Raw genomic sequence first — 20,844 nt, forward strand, 5'->3', positions numbered from 1 at the left:
TCCACACCCGTAAGACTTTCATTCATCTTTAGAGCACAAATTAAGATATTTTTGATGAAATCTGAGAGCTTTCTGTTTCTCCATAGACAGCTATGTAACTACCACTTTGACGCTTCAAAAAGTTCATAAAGAGATGGTAAAACTAATCCAAATTAATTAGTCCAAATAATTGGACTATGGTTTAGATCAAAATTTTCTGAAGAGACTCGATTGCTATTTATGATGAACAGATTTAATTTAGGCTTTTACTCACATATAAACATTGATCAGCAAACATAAAAAGAAGCTCAACCGAACCTATTTGATGCGCGCAAACAATCGTCTTGCGGAAGCTCAAATGTGCTGCGTAACACGAGAATGGCACGTCAAGCAAACATGCTTGAGCTTAGCATAACTTATGTATTTACTAGTGGTCAACCGATGTATAGCCAAGACTGATACTTGGCATTTTTTAACTACCGGCATTGGGGACTTTTAGTTTGACACGACAGACTTATTTTCACAGCGTTGAGAATGCCAGGGCCTGAGCACATGGTATAATAATATCTTATTAGATAGATCTGTTAACCAAAGAAACTAAATGATATATGAAACAGTATTATAGCATTTGTTTTTTTATCATCACTAATAGAATGGCAAACACTATAATATCACTGTCCCTTTCTCATCCACAATTAGCATTCAGCATATACACCTTTGTATCATTTAAACAAGTCTTTGAATATCTAATAAGCATTGAATTTCGCAAACCTTAAGGACTTGGTCGAATTCAGATGTGAGATCTTCTTTAGTGTGCATTTGTAGCCTGCACGAACGCTCGGTCTGTGAGAATAAGATGTGGAGAGTTCAGCTGCCACTAGAGATCGACAGACTTTATATATTCTATTATATTAAATAAAAATGTTATATATTATATGACCATTACTAAGTGCCCTGTTTTTTAGTGTTAACTTCCTTTTTGTTCATATTTTTAAACCAGTTAGTGAAAAGTAATATAATAGGATTACAGAATCAACAAGTTCCCGTATAAAGTAGTGTTTATTTCACTAATTTATCATTGAAGTTCAAATTATTTTTTTTTTATCTAATAAATTTTCAAATTATTTCTAATTTAGTAAATATTAAGTAAAATTAATTCAAAATATAATATAATAATGCAATGAATTTGATAAATAGGTCTACCACTTAATATAATTTGACAAGGGGAAGTTAAAAAAAAAAAGTTAACTACAAGAGGATAACTGCATTTTTCCCCTCATATTTCACTATTTTTCAGTGGGTCTCTTGAGATTGATCATACTCTCTATCTGGGTCCTATATCATAAAAGTAAACACTTTAAGAACCCCTGGTTTATTACATATATTTTGGCGAATTTGAATATGTTTTAGCATAATTTTAACATTTAAATCCATTCTGCAGAATTCAGCACAAAACAAAATAGCATGACACCAAATAATTTTGCTTTCCTTGTAAAAAAAAGAAAAAAAAAAAAAAAAAAGGGGTCATGAAAAAAAAAAAGTCACAAGGAAACGTCTGAACAGAACTAATAAATCTCTCAAAAAGAACTCTTAATGCCGAAGAAAAAAAAAAAAAAAAAAGAGAAGAAAAGAAAAAAGAGAAACTGAAAAACACTAAGCTAATGCTATATTCCCAAATGTTATTCAAAGACTTCCAGTTTTAATAAGGATGGAGTCAGACTGGGTAAACCAAACTTTGATCTCTCATCACACCCCCTTCAACACCCAACCAAATGCCTTCAAAGCTATCTCTCATTACTCAACCCTTTATTTACACCCAACCGGTCTCTGTCTTCTCTCCATCCTGAGTCATCTTGTCTGACGGACGAGGCATTAGCTTCTAGGTGCTGACAGATATTCGCTCAGATCTGGTGAGTGGCAGGTTGTCAGATCGGGCCGTTCTCAGCTACCACCCTCCCCACAGAGTGAGTCGAGGCTGCAGACTGAGCGTCTCTCAGCTGGGCCGTGCCTGACACTACCAGCCTCCTAAAGCTCAAAGACCTGCACTGTACCATCACAATCACCATAATATCACTGATCCTGCCCGTATCTCAGCTTCCATCTCAGGAAAAAAAAAGCAAGCATTACTGTGAAAATGTTGGAAGTATTCCATCCAAGATGTTTTGGCCGTTTGGCTCGTCCAGTCCAAGAGGACTAGATAATGACAGCTTACTAGAGAAGTCTCCAACACTTTATTCTGATAATACCCTCCTAAACATTCCTTCATCCCACTGGACTTAAACATTCAGGCCTGGACAGTGTCAACTATAATTATGACAATTTAGAAGAGTTGTTTTTAAAGTACCAAGTTTGATAGGACTAACACAACATGTACTGCGTCACATTGTGCACAATGGCAGATGACTCAAGTCTTCAACACAACAGAGCCATACATCCAGAGTAATTAATCACAATCAGTGAACCATAAATTAGGCCGTTCCCTCACTGCATCATCTCATTGATCAAGATAAAAATTAACACATCTTTCTTGATATTTGTACTGAGAGTTTGGAAAAGTATCAGCAAGGATGCAAAGATTATAACATTGAAGAAGTCGGCGTTCAATAACCGCGTTAATGTAAAATGTCTGCTTTCTCACAAAAGTTTGGAGACACAATTATATAGACAGATACAAATAACTCCATCACAGTTTTATAAACATCCCTGTAATCTAGACAAACAGGGGCTACTTATAAAATTGTTATAATGTGTCCACATTTATGTCTACATGGAAAACAGTTGTGCTGATTAAAGAGTTAGTTCACCCAAAAATGAAAATAATGTCATTAATTATTCACCTTCGTTCATCTTCAGAACACAAATTAAGATATTTTTGATGAAATCCAATAGATTTCTGATCCCCAAGTGAAAGCAATATAATTACCTCATTCAAGGTCCAGAAAAGTAGTAAAGACGTAGTTAAAACAGTTGACATGACTGCAGTGGTTCGACTTTAATGTTATGAAGTGACAAGAATACTTTTTGTGTGCAAAAACAAAACAAAGAAATAACTTTATTCAACAATTTCTCCTCTTCCCGGTCATTCTCCTACACGGTTAATGTTGTAAACACAGTGCAGCGCTTCCAGGTTCTACGTCAGAACAGTGGCTCAGCATTGGCCGATATCTTTCACTTGAGCCGCACAACGAATGCGTGATGCTGACGCAGGAGCCGGCCAATAATAAGTTGGCGTTCTGACGTTGAACACGGAAGCACCGAACTGTGTCTACAGTGTTAACAACGTAGGAGAATGACAGGGAAGAGAAGAAACTTATTCTTGTCGCTTCATAACATTAAGGTTGAACCACTGCAGTCACATGAACTATTTTAACAATGTCTTTGCTACTTTTCTGGACCTTGAATGATGGTAATTACATTGCTTTCTATGGAAGATCGGAAACCTCTTGGATTTCATCAAAAATATCTTGTGTTCTGAATATGAACAAAGGTCTTATGGGTGTGGAACGACATGAGGGTGAGTAATGACAGAATTTTAAATTTTGGGTGAACTAACCCTTTAATATTTTTGTGAAAACATACATTGTTTTTCAGGATACATTGATGAATAGAAAGTTCAACACAACAGCTACTTGAAATTGATATTTTTAAACAACGTGAAAGTATTTACTGTCCACTTTAGATCCATTTATTGCACCCTTGCTGAATAAAAGTATTTATTTCTTTTCCAAACTTTCGAATGGCTGTGTTTATTAACAAAAAGTGATCCTATATCAATTCCATGGCAGTAAAGTGCTTACAAAAGGATACATTTTGATGGCCCCTGATTTAGTTCCAATGGCCATAAGCTGCAGTTTGGGATCATAGGCCAAAGCACTTGGCTGGTTTGGGAATCCATGTTCAACTGTCTGAGTAAAAAGAAGAAGAGAGAAAATCTCACGTTCAGAACTTAAACTCACATGTAAATGTTCATCAGATTTAAAATTTCTTTATGCTAAAAAGAAACCAAGTCATAATTCATTGACCTCTGATGAGCTCTGATGCTACAATTAACAATGCAGTAGTGCAATCCTGACAGGAAGCGGATTTCCTTGTTTTTACAAAAAAAAACAAAACAAAAAAACAAAAAAAAAACAGCACAGAACCAGAAATAGTACGGAAGGAAATCTAGTAGATTTGACAGACAATGTCAAATTCATCTTCACACATGCCATCAAAACTGATTTGCAGAAACATGTTTTGGGGCAATTTTAAAACGGTCATCTTAAACATATAGAGGGCATGAATTTCCAGGCCTGAAGTTGGCTGAAGGATGCAGATTTCTTCTCACAGGTTGACAAAGTGTGACATGGCAAATATCAAGACCTTCATGTAACATTACACACATGAAGCTTCATCAGTATGACACACACAAACACCTTCCTTCAACACCACTGCACTGTTTTCCCTAAACCATCTGTGAATAAATGTCACCAGCAGCATTTGAGAAATGAACAAAAACTGAGGAGAGGACTAACCTAAAAACGTGTAAAAATGGTAGCTCTCATTTCCTACTCTAGTGCTTTACAATGAGGAGGGCTAGAAATGTTGCCAGAGTTTGTTCATCAGTAAAAAAAAAAAACCCTACAATCAAACCCTTTCTGTGTTTCTGGCAGAGGAGAGCAGCACGATACATTCAAGTTTCAGTAACAAACAAACAAACAACTTTACTTTTTAAATTTAATTAATACTCACTGAAATTTTTAGCTCTTAAATAATCTCATGTATATTATTTATGTTGTATACATACATGGATAGCCTACCAAATTAAGAAAAACACTGCATGACAGAAACTTCACGTTTTGCAATTGAAATTGGTGGAGAGCGTCGTTTGTAACGGCTGGAGATACAAACATGAGTAAACTTTGAGGTCACTCACAAAAGACAACGCGCCCTGATCCATTCTGATTTAATGAGCTCCATTGATGAAGATGAATAGCAAACACACGCATTTTTTATCCTAGTAAAGCTATAAAAGTCCAACTATGCACTAACAAGAAGAAAAGCTTGCTAGATATGAAGTACTAAATGTTTCAAACAACTTTATATTGTTGACACTCAGCGTATATATCTGGCCCTGTTAGTTGGAAAACACTGCTGTTAACAGTCGCATGTTAATAAAAACATCAGTGCATGTAATTATGAATGCATTTGCTTGAATTAATTGTTCTTTCAGTCGATTTCAGTGCAACCCGAAACCGCATGCATGCTCGAGAGACAGGAGACCCAATGCTATATATCCCACATACCTTATTGAATGCAAATAGATCCTGCTTGATTTTCTCACGATGAGGGTCATTTCCCTGCCGTCTGAACCTAAACTTCATCATCCTGAAGCCGAATCAGAGATATCTCACAGCCTGCACCGTCTCAGATTGATAGAAATTCCGTTAGGCGTGAATCGGTGCAGAGAAACAATGTGATCCTTCATGCAAGCTCCGGTTTCTTTTGTATCCACTCCTCAAGCCGTGCAAGTTTTCAGCTGTGTGTTTATGCAGTTAGACCACAGGGCAAATTCACAGGAGCCACGTCTTAGGAGAGCCAATCAGAGGAAAGAATCTGTGACCAATTCACCAAGCCACGCCCACCGCCAGTGTACGCGTGGAAAACACGGATCAGGATTCGGCTGGGTTAACTTTATTTATTCACACGCTTGAATTGCTTAGTATCAATTTAATTACAATGCACGAAGATATCTTAATTATTTTCCAAAGTTTACTATTTTTCTTTTAAACAAGCATAATGTTCATATTATTCAATGTGCAGTCAGTGTAATTAAATAATAAAGAAACAGTACAGCTTTTTTATTATTATTATTTATTTAGAATAAAGACTTAATATTAAACATACATTCATTTTACATAGTGCATTTCCACATATATTTGACAATTATGCATAAATGCACACATTATAAACATCATAGTAGTGCAACTTTAAAACCAGTGGCTAAATTTCTCTCTCTCTTTCATACAAAAAGTAAACTCTTGCTGATCATGTGTCTAGAACTAGAGGTAGTAATATACTGTTTTAAATTATAGGACCATATGTTCAACTTAATGGAAAGCATGCAAATTATTGTGAATAACAAGCTGAATCTGGAATTGCAAACAGACATATTGCACTATCAATAATGACAGGTGGCTTTGGATGTGTAGGAGATTAATAGTGTCTGATTGCAATTATTGCCATGAAAGTAATAATAAATAACATCTGTGAGGAGTGCTAGAGCAGAGTGATTTCACTGGGTGGCAGAGTGAGTCTCTTCTCTCGCACTGACAGCAGGTTCTCCACATGCATGGCGATGACACGGCACAGCTCAAGACTCTGTAAAGTCAAACGCACAGGAATAAGCTCCGCCCACAATGGCCTGGTGAAAATGACTAACAACCTTAAAATGACCAGACTCGATTAGATTATGTGGTGATTTGGAATCATACATTTAGTGCAAAGTCCATACCTGGTCCAGCTGTAACTGTGTAATGCGTTGAGACATTAGGTCACCCAGCATTATCTCCACATACGGGTAACTGGAGCCAGCTGTGGGCCTTTGTGTACGGGTGGACTGGACCTCCTTCAGCGGGAACTTCACCATCGGCTCCTAAGGAACATTGAAAACAGCTGTGAAGTCTATACGTGACCATGTTATATAATATCTTGGTAGGAAATGCAAATAAATTTGCAAATATAGGGTATTATGGACACTTTAGCAGTGCCAATGCAGATATATTCAATCCCAGAATAATTGCATACTTTTGCATAAATTGGTGCAAAAATCAGTTAAAGGGACAGTTCACCCAAAAATGAAAATTTGATGTTTATCTGCTTACCCCCAGAGCATCCAGGATGTGGGTGACTTTGTTTCTTCAGTAGAACACAAATGATGATTTTTAACTCCAACCGTTGCCGTCTGTCAGTCTTATAATGCATTTCAATGGGAACTTCGTCTATGAGGGTAAAAAAAAACATGCACAGACAAATCCAAATTAAACCCTGCGGCTCGTTACGACACACTGATGTCCTAAGACCCGAAACGATCGGTTTGTGTGAGAAACCGAACAGTATTTATATCGTTTTTTTACCTCTAATACACCACTATGTCCAACTGCCTTGAGTATCCGGTTAGTGAGGTCAGAAAACGCGTTCTGATGCTGGAAGTGATGTCTCGCACTCATTGAAGCAAAGCGCGAGAGATCACTTCTGTCATCAGAACGCTTTTTTTTGACCTCACCAACCAGATGTTCAAGGCAGTTGGACATAGTGGTGTATTAGAGGTAAAAAATGATATAAATACTGTTAATTTTCTCGCACAAACCGATCGATTCGTGTCTTAGGACATCAATGTGTCGTCACGAGCCGCAGGGTTTCATTTGGATTTGTCTGTGCATGTTTTTTTTACTCTCATAGATTTTGTTACCATTGACACGCATTATACGACTGACAGACGGCAACGGTTGGAGTTAAAAATCATTATTTGTGTTCTACTGAAGAAACAAAGTCACCCACATCCTGGATGCCCAGGGGGTAAGCAGATAAACATCAAATTTTCATTTTTGGGTGAACTATCCCTTTAAGTCTATATGTACCATATGCTATTTACTAACATACAGAAAAAAGTGCTAATGATTTATATAGGAGCTTTAAAGAAATATATTATCATTCAAAAGTATGGGGTCAGTAAGATTTTCGAAAAGAAAAAAATACTTTTATTTGGCAAGGATGCATTCAGTTGATCAAAAGTGACAGTACAGATATTTACAATGTTACAAAATATTTCAATTTCAAAATAAATGATGTTTTTTAATAAGCAGCACAACTGTTTTCAACATCAATAATAATAATGTTTCTTTAGGAAAAAATCATCATATCAGAATGATTTCTGAAGGATCATGTGACACTGAAGATTGGAGTAATGATGCTGAAAATTCAGCTTTGATCACAGGAATAAATTATATTTTAAAATACATTAAAAAAAGAAAATGGTTATTTTAAACTGTAAACAATTACTGTTTTTGTTGTATTTTTGATTAAATAACTGTAGCCTTGGTGAACATAAGAGATTTCTTTGAAAAATATTAATATATCTCACCAACCTCAAACTTTTGTACAGAGTCTGTCATTATTTACTCACTCTCAATTCATTTCAAACCTATAATACTTTCTTAATTATGACTTTTTGAATTGTAAATCATTCAAATTTTTAAGTTAAGCTATTAAATTAAGAAATACTGCAATATTAGAAATACAGTATCTTTTTTTTTACACAGGCTTGTAGTATAGATTGGGAAACAAGGTGTTAAACTTACATGAGTATCTTTGCTCAGAAAGTTCAGACCATTATAATTGACAGCCAGTACACACGGGGTGTCGATAGCACCATTGCTGCTGCTCTGTATGTAGAAGAATGACGAGCCAAACATGGGAAAAGCACTCACAAGCCCTGAAACAGAAACACAAGTATAACAATCAGCCTTTTGAATAAATGGCTGCGCGCCTCGACATTGGCTGTTCTCCTAAGTCAACGCCTCACCCAGAAATTGCGCTTTGGCCTGATGAGGACTGAGGGGCTGCACCTGCTGCATATTCTGGGTCACCATGTTTAGCCACTGCTGGGGCCGCTGGAGACCAAAGAGCAGGGTGGGAATATACTCCTGAACCTCATGGCTGATGGCAGAGAACAAGAGGAAGTTAGTCTATAGATGAGGTGTCAAACTTAAATGAGGACACTAGACAGATGCTTTTCTCCATCAGGAGCTAGCTGAACAACAAGTGTTTTACAATCACGATTTTTGCCTATATAGTATTATTGGCACAGTAATTAATGTGTGGACAGACATCTTCAGCGTGACCCATTTCTCCCTCATACCTAGTAATGATCCCTGGGATTACATTTATTTACCCAGGGCTGCATTTAATGGATCAATTATACAGTAAAAACAGTAAAATTGTGAAATATTTCAATTTCAAATAAATGATGTTTTTTAATAAGCAGCACAACTGTTTTCAACATCAATAATAATAATGTTTCTTTAGGAAAAAATCATCCCTCATACCTAGTAATGATCCCTGGGATTGCATTTATTTACCCAGGGCTGCATTTATTGGATCAATTATACAGTAAAAACAGTAAAATTGTGAAATATTTCAATTTCAAATAAATGATGTTTTTTAATAAGCAGCACAACTGTTTTCAACATCAATAATAATAATGTTTCTTTAGGAAAAAATCATCATATCAGAATGATTTCTGAAGGATCATGTGACACTGAAGATTGGAGTAATGATGCTGAAAATTGTGAAATATTATTACAAATTAAAATATCTGTTTTCTATGTTAATATATTTTAAAATGTAATCTATTCCTGTGATGCAAAGCTGAATTTTCAGCATCATTACTCCAGTCTTCACTGTCACATGATCCTTCAGACATCATTCTAATATTATGATTTGCTAAATAAAAAATCATGCATCTGTATTATCAATGTATCTATGTTAAAAGCAGTTGTGCTTCTTAATAATTTTGTGGAAATCTTAATAAATTTTTTCAAGATGAATATAAAGATCAAAAGAACAACATTTATTTTAAGTATAAATCTTTTTTAAAATTATAATGTCACTTCTAAATGTGAAATGTTTTAAGCTTTTGATGAATACATAGCATATCAGTTCTTCCTCTAGTTGATAAAATTCAGTATGTGAAGTCAGATTAATGGCATTACATGGTGGGCAGGTAGAGCGAGTCCTTGGCACGATGTTGCAGAGCTGCCAGTTTTGACACCTGCTGAAACTGCTGCTCACTGGCCTTACCCTGTGGGACAACATTGAGCAGCCCTTTCAAGTAGTCCGGGGACACCTGCAAAATGTGAATGAAGATCAGATTAGTAGCCTGAACAGAGGAAACTTAGATCAAAACAAGAACAAATGCCTTAGATCTTTGTAACTTATGAAATAAGCAGCACAAAACATGAAAGGAATGTCTGGGAAATTGAATCAGTCTGGCTGATGTACCTGATTGTAATGCATAGTCACTCCAAGCTCATTGTCAAACTTTAGTGGCTGCGTCCATATCACTCTTCGAAACCACAGACTGTAGTTGCTGTCAACACGTTCAGCCTCTGTAGCAACATCCAAAATGTACTCCCTTTTGTTTAGAGGGCGGACATTTTGACCTGTAGAAAGAGTGATAACACATGAGAAAAAGGCTTTCGATCCTTGTATTACTTGTTTCATCTTAGTTAAAGGGATAGTTCACCCAAAAATGAAAATTATCCCATGATTTACTCACCCTCAAGCCATCCTAGGTGTATATGACTATCTTCTTTCAGACGAACACAATCGGAGATATATTTTAAAATATCCTTGCTCTTCCAAGCTTTATAATGGTAGTGAAGGGGGGTCATGATTTTGAAGCCCAAAAAAGCACATCATCCATCATAAAGAATAATCCATACGGCTCTTCAAAGGACTTCTGAAGCGGAGTGATGGGTTTTTGTAGGAAAAATATCCATATTTAAAACTTTATTAATTATAATAACTAGCTTCTTGTAGAGGGCCATACACATGACGTACACTTGACGAACATGGAAGCACAGAGTATAGAGCAAAACAAAACACCGGTCGTGAATTAGAAGTCTAAAATGAGAATTTTTAAAAAGAAATGTCGGAGGATTTCGATATAAGAGAAGAGGAGATTGAGTTTGTTGCCCAGCCCTATTTGTTTGAACCGCAAGAGGTGTCTATGCTTACATCAATCATCATATATCGCGTCGGAGGTTACTCTTGTGGCGCAAGTCGACTTGTGCAATATGCATATGGTCGTCTGCGGGAAGCTAGTTATTTTAGATTATAAAGTTTTGCATATGAATATTTTTCTTACAAACACTATCACTTCGCTTCAGAAGGCCTTTATTAACCCCTGGAGCCATATGGATTATTTTTAATGATGGATGATTTGCTTTTTTGGCCTTCAAAATCTCAACCCCCATTCACTACCATTAAAAAGCTTGAAAGAGCAAGGATATTTTTAAATATATCTCAGATTATGTTTGTCTGAAAGAAGATACACCTAGGATGGCTTGACGGTGAGTAAATCATGTGATATTTTTCATTTTCATCTCTTTAAAATGACCCTTTCCTTTCCTAAAATAAGTGAACTACTGAAAACAATAAACAACGAATTATTTTAACAATGTGTAATCTTTTTGTCATCTCACCTCTGTTTGTGACCACAAATATAGCATATTCATCCAAGGCCTCAAGTTTATGCAGACCCATCTCATAGCACAGCTCTTCAATGGCATCCAGAGCCACCTTCAAAGCAACAAAAGTGAATAAGAATCAAACGTTTCCTACTAAATGAATTATCATGATTGGTCAAACTGCAAAAAATATCAAAGAGACAACTTACTGAGCAGGTTTTGATCTTTAGGTGGCGTTCAATTCCACCAGGAAAAAGAAACAATTGGCGCTTGGAGCTCCTTCCGGCCTTGAAAAAGATTGTACATGATTAAGTGAAAATGTGACTGAAATTAGCATTGAAATTTTGCTTATGTGCAACTAACCAGCATAGCTTTTAATTCCATCCCATTAGGATGCTCAACACGTCCACCATATTGGAACGTCTTCCTTAGGTTCTGCTCACAAGCCTTGGAAATCCCTATCAATGTATGGTGTTAATTGTATTCGTCAGTAAGTATATAATCAGTTTGATTTGTGTACTTAGTTAAAACAACAGAATACCTTGAAAGTGCACCCCAGGACTTGCACAGACATCCTGGAGGTATTTAAGCAGGTAAGGTTTGAGCGCCTCTGAACACTTGTAGTATGCAGTGAGGATGTACAGCAGCCTCCAGCCTCTCTGACAACTCTCCCTGTGAAACACAGTAAAGATCATCTTTTGCTCTGCTTGGCACATTTCAGTGAATCCTACATGATTTGCTCATTCAGAAAAAAAGCATTTATACGTCTTAGAGCTGGTGTTCCCAGTGATCTGCTTGAGGACTTGGCAGTACGCTTCATCCTTCATTAGTCCATATTCACCACTCAGCTGCAACAGAGACTGAGCTTATATCACAGTGGCATTGTAGACATTAAGCACATTCCTGTCTGGGATCTTAATATTTTATGATGGCAAGACTTGTTGGGCTATTTAAAGAGTTGCATACCCTAAGGATGGTGCTGACAACGTCCTGCTCAGCCTGACCTTTCATAGGGTAGTCTCCCATAAACTTCATTATAGCTGAAGGATAACCATTAATTACATGGTAAACATTATATTTTTGCTGATGACAGGAAAAAAATCTGTCTTAATTTGTGTTAACATGTAACATTCTGCTTACCAAGAAAAATCTCTGCAGCTATTCTGTTCATGTTTTCATCAGTGAACTCGATCAGGGACTCTTGAATTGGAGACTACAAAACCAAAGAAAAATCAGAATATGCATAAAAAAGCTTAATAAAATATATTATTCATGTTTATTATTATTATTATTATTTTTATATAAAGGTATATTAAAGTAATCTAAACGATATTAAAAGTCCTCTAATGCCAGATGCCACATTAATCTGCAAAACATGAGCTCAAATTCAAGTCATTATTCACTGAAAAAACAACATATATTCACCCTAGATCTCCAATGTACTATTAATTAATGAATCATTCTTTGAAATGGTTCTTTTTACTGAATGATCCAATTTTAGTGAATAACGTAATGAAATTGTTTCTCACACAAAGCTATCGTATGACTTGGAATATAGTGCACAAGGTGTATGGAGGGCTTTTTGAAGCTTAAAAGCCTCAATATCTGTTCATTATAGTAGCATGGTGAGTAAATAATGACAGAATATTCATTTTAAATTAATTACGTTTTTTTTTAAATCTTCATGTTTTAAAATGAATATTATGGTATGTATTCTGCACCTTGGAAAATTTCACCATTTCTGATGGTTCCCTGGATTCCTTTGTTTTCTTTGACTTTTTCTTATATGAATCACTGCAAAACACAAGCACATGTCAGTGTATCTATTATCATTTTTTCTTAATTCAGCAAAGCAACTGTGAGAACATGAGCTCGCGATGCCCCATGATGTAATCAACAGACCCGTTTTTTCTCTGGGCCCCCCTGAAATATTTCTTGGCAAACTCCACCATGTTGTATTGGCTGTCCTGCAAGATTCTCTCATCGATGTCCATATCAGCACTGTCTGTGTATGCCTCTGCATACTCACTGACAGGAGACGCCACCTAGAGGTCAGATGCAGTGAAACAACAGCTTTCAGAGGGATGTATTTGTGACACATAAATCAGATTTTCAGACTACATGTCTGTGAAGCACATATACCTCAATGGATCGGTCCAGTTCATGGGCTGCGGCAGCGGACCCCACAGCTACAGCCACGGCGGCCGAGGCGGCCACGCGACCCTGCTTATTCTTGGGTTCCTCTTTCTTGTCCACAGGAATGTTAATGAAGTCAGGAGCAGCCACTGGCTGAACAAACTCCACAGGGAAGACCCCAGATCGCCCATGAATGGCCCCAAACTTCCAGCCTTTGCACGAAACAAGAAATTAGCATGTGATGGTAGATTGACATTTTAAAGGGTTAGTACACCCAAAAATGAAAATTCTGTCATTTATTACTCACCCTCATGTCGTTTCACACCCGTAAGACCTTCATTAATCTTTGGAACACAAATTAAGATATTTTAGTTGAAATCCGATGGCTCCGTGAGGCCTCCATAGGGAGCAATGACATTTTCTCTCTCAAGATCCATTAATGTACTAAAAACATATTTAAATCAGTTCATGTGAGTACAGTGGTTCAATATTAATATTATAAAGCGACGAGAATACTTTTGGAGCGGCAAAAAAACAAAATAACGACTTATTTAGTGATGGCCGATTTCAAAACACTGCTTCAGAAAGCATCGGAGCACAAATGAATCAGTGTGTCGAATCATGATTCAGATCGCGGGTCAAACCGCCAAACTGATATCACGTGACTTTGGCGCTCCGAACTGCAGATTCGACGCACAGATTCACAATGCTCCGATACTTCCTGAATCATTGTTTTGAAATCGGCCATCACTAAATAAGTCGTTATTTAGTTTTTTTTGCCGCTCCAAAAGTATTCTAGTCGCTTTATAATATTAATATTGAACCACTGTACTCACATGAACTGATTTAAATATGCTTTTAGTACATTTATGGATCTTGAGAGAGGAAATGTCATTGCTCCCTATGGAGGACTCACTGAGCCATCGGATTTCATCAAAAATATCTTAATTTGTGTTTCAAAGATTAACGAAGGTCTTACGGGTGTGAAACGACATGAAGGTGAGTAATACATGACAAAATTTTCATTTTTGGGTGAACTAACCCTTTAAGAGTAAATTGGAGTGTCTGTACACCTGAAAATCCATCATGCTAAGAGAAGGAAGACATGCAACTAGGGAGGGATGCATAAATTCAGATAAATCTGCACACCAGACATTCAACTACAATGACACTGCTAAGTGCAGCACACTAAAACAGCACTCCATGCAGGACCCACCAAAATCAGGTGTGTCTCTTTTTAACTCCTCCAGGAGAATCACCTTCTTTTTCACTATGCAACCATAACACTGGCCTGTGAAACAGCCACAGAGCCAGCAGTCAAACTTATGACTTAGGTGAACAAGTTATTGTCCCGTTTGCATCATCTTTTACACCATAAGACTATCATTCAAAAGTTTGGAGTCAGTAAGATTTTTTTGTGCAGAAAAATACTTTAAGCCAGTGCACGTTAAATTCATCACAAAGGACAGTTGACTGTCACTTGAAACAGGATGTATGTATGTAGGTCATTGAAAAGAACATATTTTTAAAATTATAAAGAAAAAAGTAACAATAACCTAGTAAAATTAATCTAGTAGTATATGCATGTTCCAGTAATGTAATCTTTTGTATAAAAAGTAAATAAAAATGGGTTTTAATTCATAATTTTAAAACATGTTTATCATGGAATAAGTTATTTTATGTATAAAAAGCAGTTTTTTTTTCAATAAATTAATAGAATAACATTATTGACCCATGTGTCTTCAAGTGTTATATTTCAGAGCTGCTATCCTAATTATTTAGGCTCGTCTTTCCCTAAATATGAAGTGTAATGTACAGTCTTCATCACCACTTTTGGTTTAAAGCAGTCTCACCTGCATCCAGGCCTTCCATTTTCTGCAAGCGTATGATGTCTCCCTTATGGAAACTCAGCAGCGATCTGTCATCTGTAATGTAATTACGCACAGCAACGACATAGTCTGAGTCCTAAAGCGCGAGAGAGAGAGAGAGAGAGAGAGAGAGCACAATTAATGCACAGCACCGCAGCCAATCATCCTCGAAGTAGGGCTGCAACGATTAATCGTGATTAATCGTTTGCAAAATAAAAGTCTGAGTTTACGTAATATATATGTGTGTTCTGTGTATAATAATTATGTATATATATACACACACACATTCATGTATATATTTAAGAAAAATGTTATATTTATATATAAAATGTTTATATGTAATATAAAATATATATAAATATATATTTATAATACATGCATATATTTCTAAACTTTATACCTGTATGTGTGTGTATTTATAAATACATAATTATTATACACAGAACACACACATATATATTATGTAAACTCAGACTTTTATTTTGCAAACGATTAATCGCGATTAATCGTTGCAGCCCTACCTCGAAGTGAATCAATGTATAAGGAAACTGACCTTTTTCAGCTCTGTGATGAAGTAGTCAATCATGGTTTTGACCTGAGGAGCTTTGGCAGAGAACAGAATCAGTTTCTCATTGGTGAGGTTGAACTCCAGCATGTTTTTGGAAGGAATGGTGACGAACATGATGTCTGTATAGCTGTAAGAGGTTAACAATGATCACAACAAGGAATATTTATGGTGATGGTGATATTTATCATTAATTGAATACTAATTGATTAAAAACAATGACAAAACACGGACATTAAAAGCTTCATCAACTGGTACCTGTAGGGTCGTAAAACTCTGAAGTAGTCTGGGGCTACCGCGCTGCTCCTGACCATTTTTAAAAGCTTGATCCCTCTATGAGATACAGACAGCACCTGGACCCCTGTGCCAACGCTGCCCTGTTCAGGACAACAACAGGAAGATTCTCACTAGGCATGGTTTAAATATCTAGTTCAGTCATTAAACTCTAGATGGTGCAGGCTGATCGGTCCTTTACATTCAGTCTGCAAGCAATCACACCTGTAAAGTAAACTACAGTCTTTACTGTAAGCTAGTCCTGCAGTAGTCCTAGTCCTGGTGTTTTAATCCATCACTTTTGTCCACTTTCGACCACTTCTGTCCTGATTTCTTTGAGGAGAGGGTCTATGGGTAGGTAAATGTATGGGATTCTTCAGAAATTTTGATTTCATAGGCAAAATAACCCTAAGCAATTTGCATATGAACGTGACCGGAGAAAACGTGAAAACATACAGAGAGCATCAGCTTTCGTCTCTGTTCTGCACGGTAAGTGCACGTTAGAAAACAGAAATGAATTCATCTTCAAACCAAACTTATAGCTTCAGCTGACAAAGTTTAAATCCCGTCTCGCTAGTGCGCTTCCCATAATGTTTATTGTGTCAGTAGGCAGAGAGTAGGCGGTGTTTAGTGGCAGTTCGAATGCATTCGGCCACATGAGCGTCTACACCACAAACGCAATCCGGTCGAATGCACCTCTGGAAGTGGTCGGAAGTGGACAAGCTCAAAACGTTTTACACACCGTCTACACCTGTATTTAGCATTGTCCACTCGATCGACCAAAACGCATCTTAATACCAGGTGGAAACAGGGCCTTTGTGAGCAGTGTGCAATGCAGAGCAACCAGCAAAACCAGCACTGACCAACATAAACCAGCCTGGAGCAGCACTGGACTTGTCTACGCAGGCTGGTCTACGTAGGTGTTTTCAGCAGGGATACTCTGAGAGAGATTCCTTACAGATGCTGGGAAGAGGCGTGAGAAGTAGATCTCCCAGGTGTCTCTTGCGGCAACCACAATCTTCTTCTTCACATTCTCATCCTGGATTGTGGCACTGATGTCAACGCTGTGCTCCGCTGTCACAATATAGAAGACACATTTTTTCCTCTCAATAAGCAGAGTTCACATATTACAAGAGGATAATATGTATTGTAAGTGAAACATAAATCATACCAAAAAGGGATTTCATTTTCTGCCTTTCTTCTGTTGTAATGCGAATGCAAGCCTCTGAGAATGTGTCATGGACAATCTGAAAGTTTCATTATAATTACGGTTAATAAAAGTAAAAACAATCACAAATTCATACACTACTATTCAAAAGTTTGGGGTCAGGATGAACGTGGACAGTGTTTTTGTTGGACATTATTTCAATGGAACTTTCAGCTTCTCGTATGCGTGGATTGAATGTTAAGACTGTGAATCTATGGCATGCTGCTTTTGACATCTTTGTAAACCTGTATTATTTATTTATTCAGTCTACATTATGTGTTTGTATTTTATTTCTATATTCTTGAAGTCTACCAGGGGTGGGATGGTTTGGGGTGGGTTCTAGATTTGTATAAATGTATTCTTGGATTTCTAGGCATTTAAAAAATGAAAAAGAAAACTCAATAAATAATTGTTAAAATAAATAAATGATTTCTGAGGGATCATGTGACACCGAATTAGATTTTAAAATATAATGTATATTAAAATGGAAAACAGTTATTTTAAATTATATAAATTATCACATAAGGTATCATAAGTTATCACACAAGCTATCATAAGTTACTGTTTGTACTGTATTTTTTATTAAATAAATCTGATTCTGCGAGCATAAGAGACTTCTTTCAAAACATTTTTTAAAAAAATCAAAATTTCATCAGTAGTACACCTTAAATTATGACTGTCAAAGTTAAATATCTTTATCCAAGTAAAATTATGTCCATAAAGTCAGGGTAAGTTATTATATTATTGAATTATTGATCTATTTCAGTTTTCAGTGTTTTCATTTATTGCGCATTTTGATGCAGTTTGAGAAATATAGAATAATTTTGTGTGTGTATGAGAGAGAGACACACTGTTGCACAAATTTACAAGTTTCATGATCCAATCTTATTGCCAAAACTATTATTCCACACTGACCTATTGTTTATTTTTTTAGGAACTGAATGAATGAATGTGTGAAATAAAACAAGTTACGAGATTAATCACAATGAAAGATTTAAATAATTGACAGCCCTAAAACCAAAGTTAACAGAAAGAACAAAATCAAAAATTCCAAACCTGCTTAAACAAGAGGTCTAATATCAGCGGATGGTTGAAGCTGTCTTTCGGATAAAAAACCTAAAAACACATGACAGCTATTTAATGTTTCATAATCATTTCCATACTTTCTTGCAACGGCACTATGTCCCATTGATCCAATCCAAAACAAATGACACTAGCCTCTTTCCTCAGGTAGATTTTCCAGGGTACATTTGTGTAGGTGTAGTGCTCTTCACTGCTCCTCTTGTGCAGTTGAGTTTGAATATTCTCCTCTTCTACTGGAAGTTCTCTGGATACTGTAATGTGACACACCACGGTGACGTTACAGCCAGGCTAATATGGTCTCTATATCGAAATGAAATGACATAGATGATCTGAGTTTACCAGGAGCAGGGGCTGGGAATCTCTGACTAACAGCTGGCACAGGAGGCGATCGTTTCATCTTTATGCTTTTTGCTGGTTTTAGTGCCCCACCATCATAATCAAACTCCTTTGCAGATGATGGAGAAACTGGAGTGTAGGTTTTCTTTCGCTGGTCATGTGGGACATGATGAACACATCCAGCATTAACCGCGATGACTTTAACACAGTCAGTTTATCTGTAAATTAACTATGACTGATCTACCTGTGGAGGTGGAGCACTCATCTGGTCCTTGAGAATCAATATAGCTTCGTCATGGGGGTCTGGTTTCTTCAAAAACACTTTAGCTTCCCTCCTGTATTGAAGACTAGAGCAGTTAGTGCTTTGGCCTTTGTTCTGTTCTAATTTAAAGATCTCTTTTGATTAATATTTTATCAATGTTTTGTGACAAGGTCAAGGAGAACATTGTTTTGCTCTGTATCAGTTTCAGTTCAGGTCATTCATTATTCAACATGTGGAACTGCCCTTTGGATCTAAAAATGTTAATTTCTCACCTGGGAATTTCTTGTGGTTTTACAGGGTTAGTCTGGTACTGCCTGATAATGTCTTTGATGTTGTGACTTGGCTCTAAATGTTCTGAGTTTGAGATAGTGGCTCTCACCACACCCCCCACTGGTGGATCCCTCCGAGTTGGGCCTTTGGAAACATAGCAAAACACTGATGACAAGTTTCCATTAGTTAACATTAGTTACCTACATTAGTCAACATGAACGAAATACTTTTAAAGAATTTTTAATCTTAGCTATAGAAAAAAAAAATAATAATAATTTTATATATATACATATATATATATATATATTTATATATGTCTCTGTTAATATTATTATTAACCTGAGCTAGCAAGATCTAACAATGAACAGTTGTATTTTATTAACTAACATTAACAAATAAAAACTGTAACAAATATATTGTTCATTGTTAGCTAATCATTAACTAATAGAACCTTATTGTAAAGGGTTACCTATGAAATAGTCATTTTAATGAGTGAAATTAAGGATGAAGGTATACAGATTGAAATAATGACATACTGTACTGTAGTTGTGAAGGTTTCTGTGGTGGGGAAGCTGGGGTTGGTTTGTAGGAAACAGGTCCAGTTTCTGATTTAGTCTTTAAATAAGATACATGTAATGATTAAAAATCATAACAACAGCTGTTTTGAATTTATCAACTGTTCATCAGTATGTCTTGAGGAAAAGATGTACGAATGCAAACACCATAATTCAAAAGTTTGGGGTAAGGACACATTAAATTGATCAAAAGTGACAAGAAAAAACATTTATAATGTTACAAAGATTTCTATTTAAAATAAATGTTGTTATTTTGAACTTTCTATTCATCAAAGAATCCTGAAAATTAATGTATCATGGTTTCCACAAAATTATTAAGCAGCTCAACTGTTTTCAACACTGAAAATAATGAGAAATGTTTCTTGATCATCAAATTATCATATTAAACTGATTTCTGAAGGATCATGTGACACTGAAGACTGGAGTAACAATGCTGAAAATTCAACTTTGCACCACAGGAATAAATTACATTTTAAAATATATTAAAATAGAAAACAGTTATTTTAAGTTGCAATAATATTGCAATAATATTTTGATTAAAAAATACAGCCTTAGAGAGCATTAGAGACTTCTTTAAAATTCAATAAGACCCCAATACTTTATGTGGAAATGTTACGTTCTGATATGACATCTATCTATGCCATTATAATAAAGCTTTGACTTGATTTCAAAAGATTTTCCATCCATATTGTAATCAGTGCTCAGAGATACTCACAGGGCTGTACTGGCTGGAACGAGGAGCTGGCACATGATCGCTGTGTGTGTGGTGCGCTGAATTATACATCTGCTGCTGGAGGGCCATGGCCTGCATTGTCATCTGCTGAGCCTGTGGTACATTTCATTAGCTCAATATTCAAACACGTTTAGCATTTAGCTACAAGTCATGCTTTGTTTGCTCACCAATATAATCGCTTGCTGGTTGATGATGGCTTGCTGCTGCTGCTGTGCTAAGACAGCTGGATCTACACCTTTAGAGATTTAAGTAAGCCAAAAATGAAGCGAATGTAATAACTGTGATTAGAAAGCACAGAAATAAACACTGCAGTGTTTCAAAAATGA

At 36.3% G+C, this 20,844-nt stretch overlaps 2 protein-coding genes across 7 annotated transcripts in view; both read right to left on the reverse strand.

Moving 5' to 3' along the window:
- llgl1 (LLGL scribble cell polarity complex component 1) overlaps nt 1-5,483 on the reverse strand; it is a 46,350-nt gene extending 40,867 nt beyond the window's left edge. For all 3 annotated transcript variants that reach the window (XM_067382374.1, XM_067382373.1, XM_067382372.1), the window contains exons 1-2: nt 5,265-5,483; nt 3,787-3,884 (exon numbers count right to left, since the gene is read on the reverse strand). In XM_067382374.1, the coding sequence (XP_067238475.1) occupies nt 3,787-3,884; nt 5,265-5,345 (179 nt within the window). In that variant the 5' untranslated portion in view covers nt 5,346-5,483. The remainder of the gene's footprint in view (nt 1-3,786; nt 3,885-5,264) is intronic.
- Nucleotides 5,484-5,948: 465 nt separating this feature from the next.
- myo15aa (myosin XVAa) overlaps nt 5,949-20,844 on the reverse strand; it is a 50,347-nt gene continuing 35,451 nt past the window's right edge. For 3 of the 4 annotated variants that reach the window (XM_067382379.1, XM_067382378.1, XM_067382380.1), the window contains exons 35-63: nt 20,686-20,753; nt 20,501-20,611; nt 19,747-19,825; nt 19,213-19,354; nt 18,922-19,013; nt 18,682-18,834; nt 18,478-18,593; nt 18,316-18,375; nt 17,224-17,299; nt 17,011-17,126; nt 16,038-16,156; nt 15,768-15,909; nt 15,200-15,311; nt 13,353-13,558; nt 13,113-13,255; nt 12,932-13,004; nt 12,351-12,423; nt 12,177-12,250; nt 11,976-12,058; nt 11,752-11,882; nt 11,574-11,668; nt 11,420-11,497; nt 11,226-11,322; nt 10,021-10,181; nt 9,732-9,865; nt 8,543-8,676; nt 8,319-8,452; nt 6,473-6,613; nt 5,949-6,339 (exon numbers count right to left, since the gene is read on the reverse strand). In XM_067382379.1, the coding sequence (XP_067238480.1) occupies nt 6,238-6,339; nt 6,473-6,613; nt 8,319-8,452; nt 8,543-8,676; nt 9,732-9,865; nt 10,021-10,181; nt 11,226-11,322; nt 11,420-11,497; nt 11,574-11,668; nt 11,752-11,882; nt 11,976-12,058; nt 12,177-12,250; nt 12,351-12,423; nt 12,932-13,004; nt 13,113-13,255; nt 13,353-13,558; nt 15,200-15,311; nt 15,768-15,909; nt 16,038-16,156; nt 17,011-17,126; nt 17,224-17,299; nt 18,316-18,375; nt 18,478-18,593; nt 18,682-18,834; nt 18,922-19,013; nt 19,213-19,354; nt 19,747-19,825; nt 20,501-20,611; nt 20,686-20,753 (3,245 nt within the window). In that variant the 3' untranslated portion in view covers nt 5,949-6,237. The remainder of the gene's footprint in view (nt 6,340-6,472; nt 6,614-8,318; nt 8,453-8,542; nt 8,677-9,731; nt 9,866-10,020; nt 10,182-11,225; nt 11,323-11,419; nt 11,498-11,573; nt 11,669-11,751; nt 11,883-11,975; nt 12,059-12,176; nt 12,251-12,350; nt 12,424-12,931; nt 13,005-13,112; nt 13,256-13,352; nt 13,559-15,199; nt 15,312-15,767; nt 15,910-16,037; nt 16,157-17,010; nt 17,127-17,223; nt 17,300-18,315; nt 18,376-18,477; nt 18,594-18,681; nt 18,835-18,921; nt 19,014-19,212; nt 19,355-19,746; nt 19,826-20,500; nt 20,612-20,685; nt 20,754-20,844) is intronic. The other variant, XM_067382377.1, reaches the window with a different exon arrangement.

The sequence above is a fragment of the Chanodichthys erythropterus genome, chromosome 3, assembly GCF_024489055.1.
Source record: "Chanodichthys erythropterus isolate Z2021 chromosome 3, ASM2448905v1, whole genome shotgun sequence".
Taxonomy (NCBI): Eukaryota; Metazoa; Chordata; class Actinopteri; order Cypriniformes; family Xenocyprididae; genus Chanodichthys; species Chanodichthys erythropterus.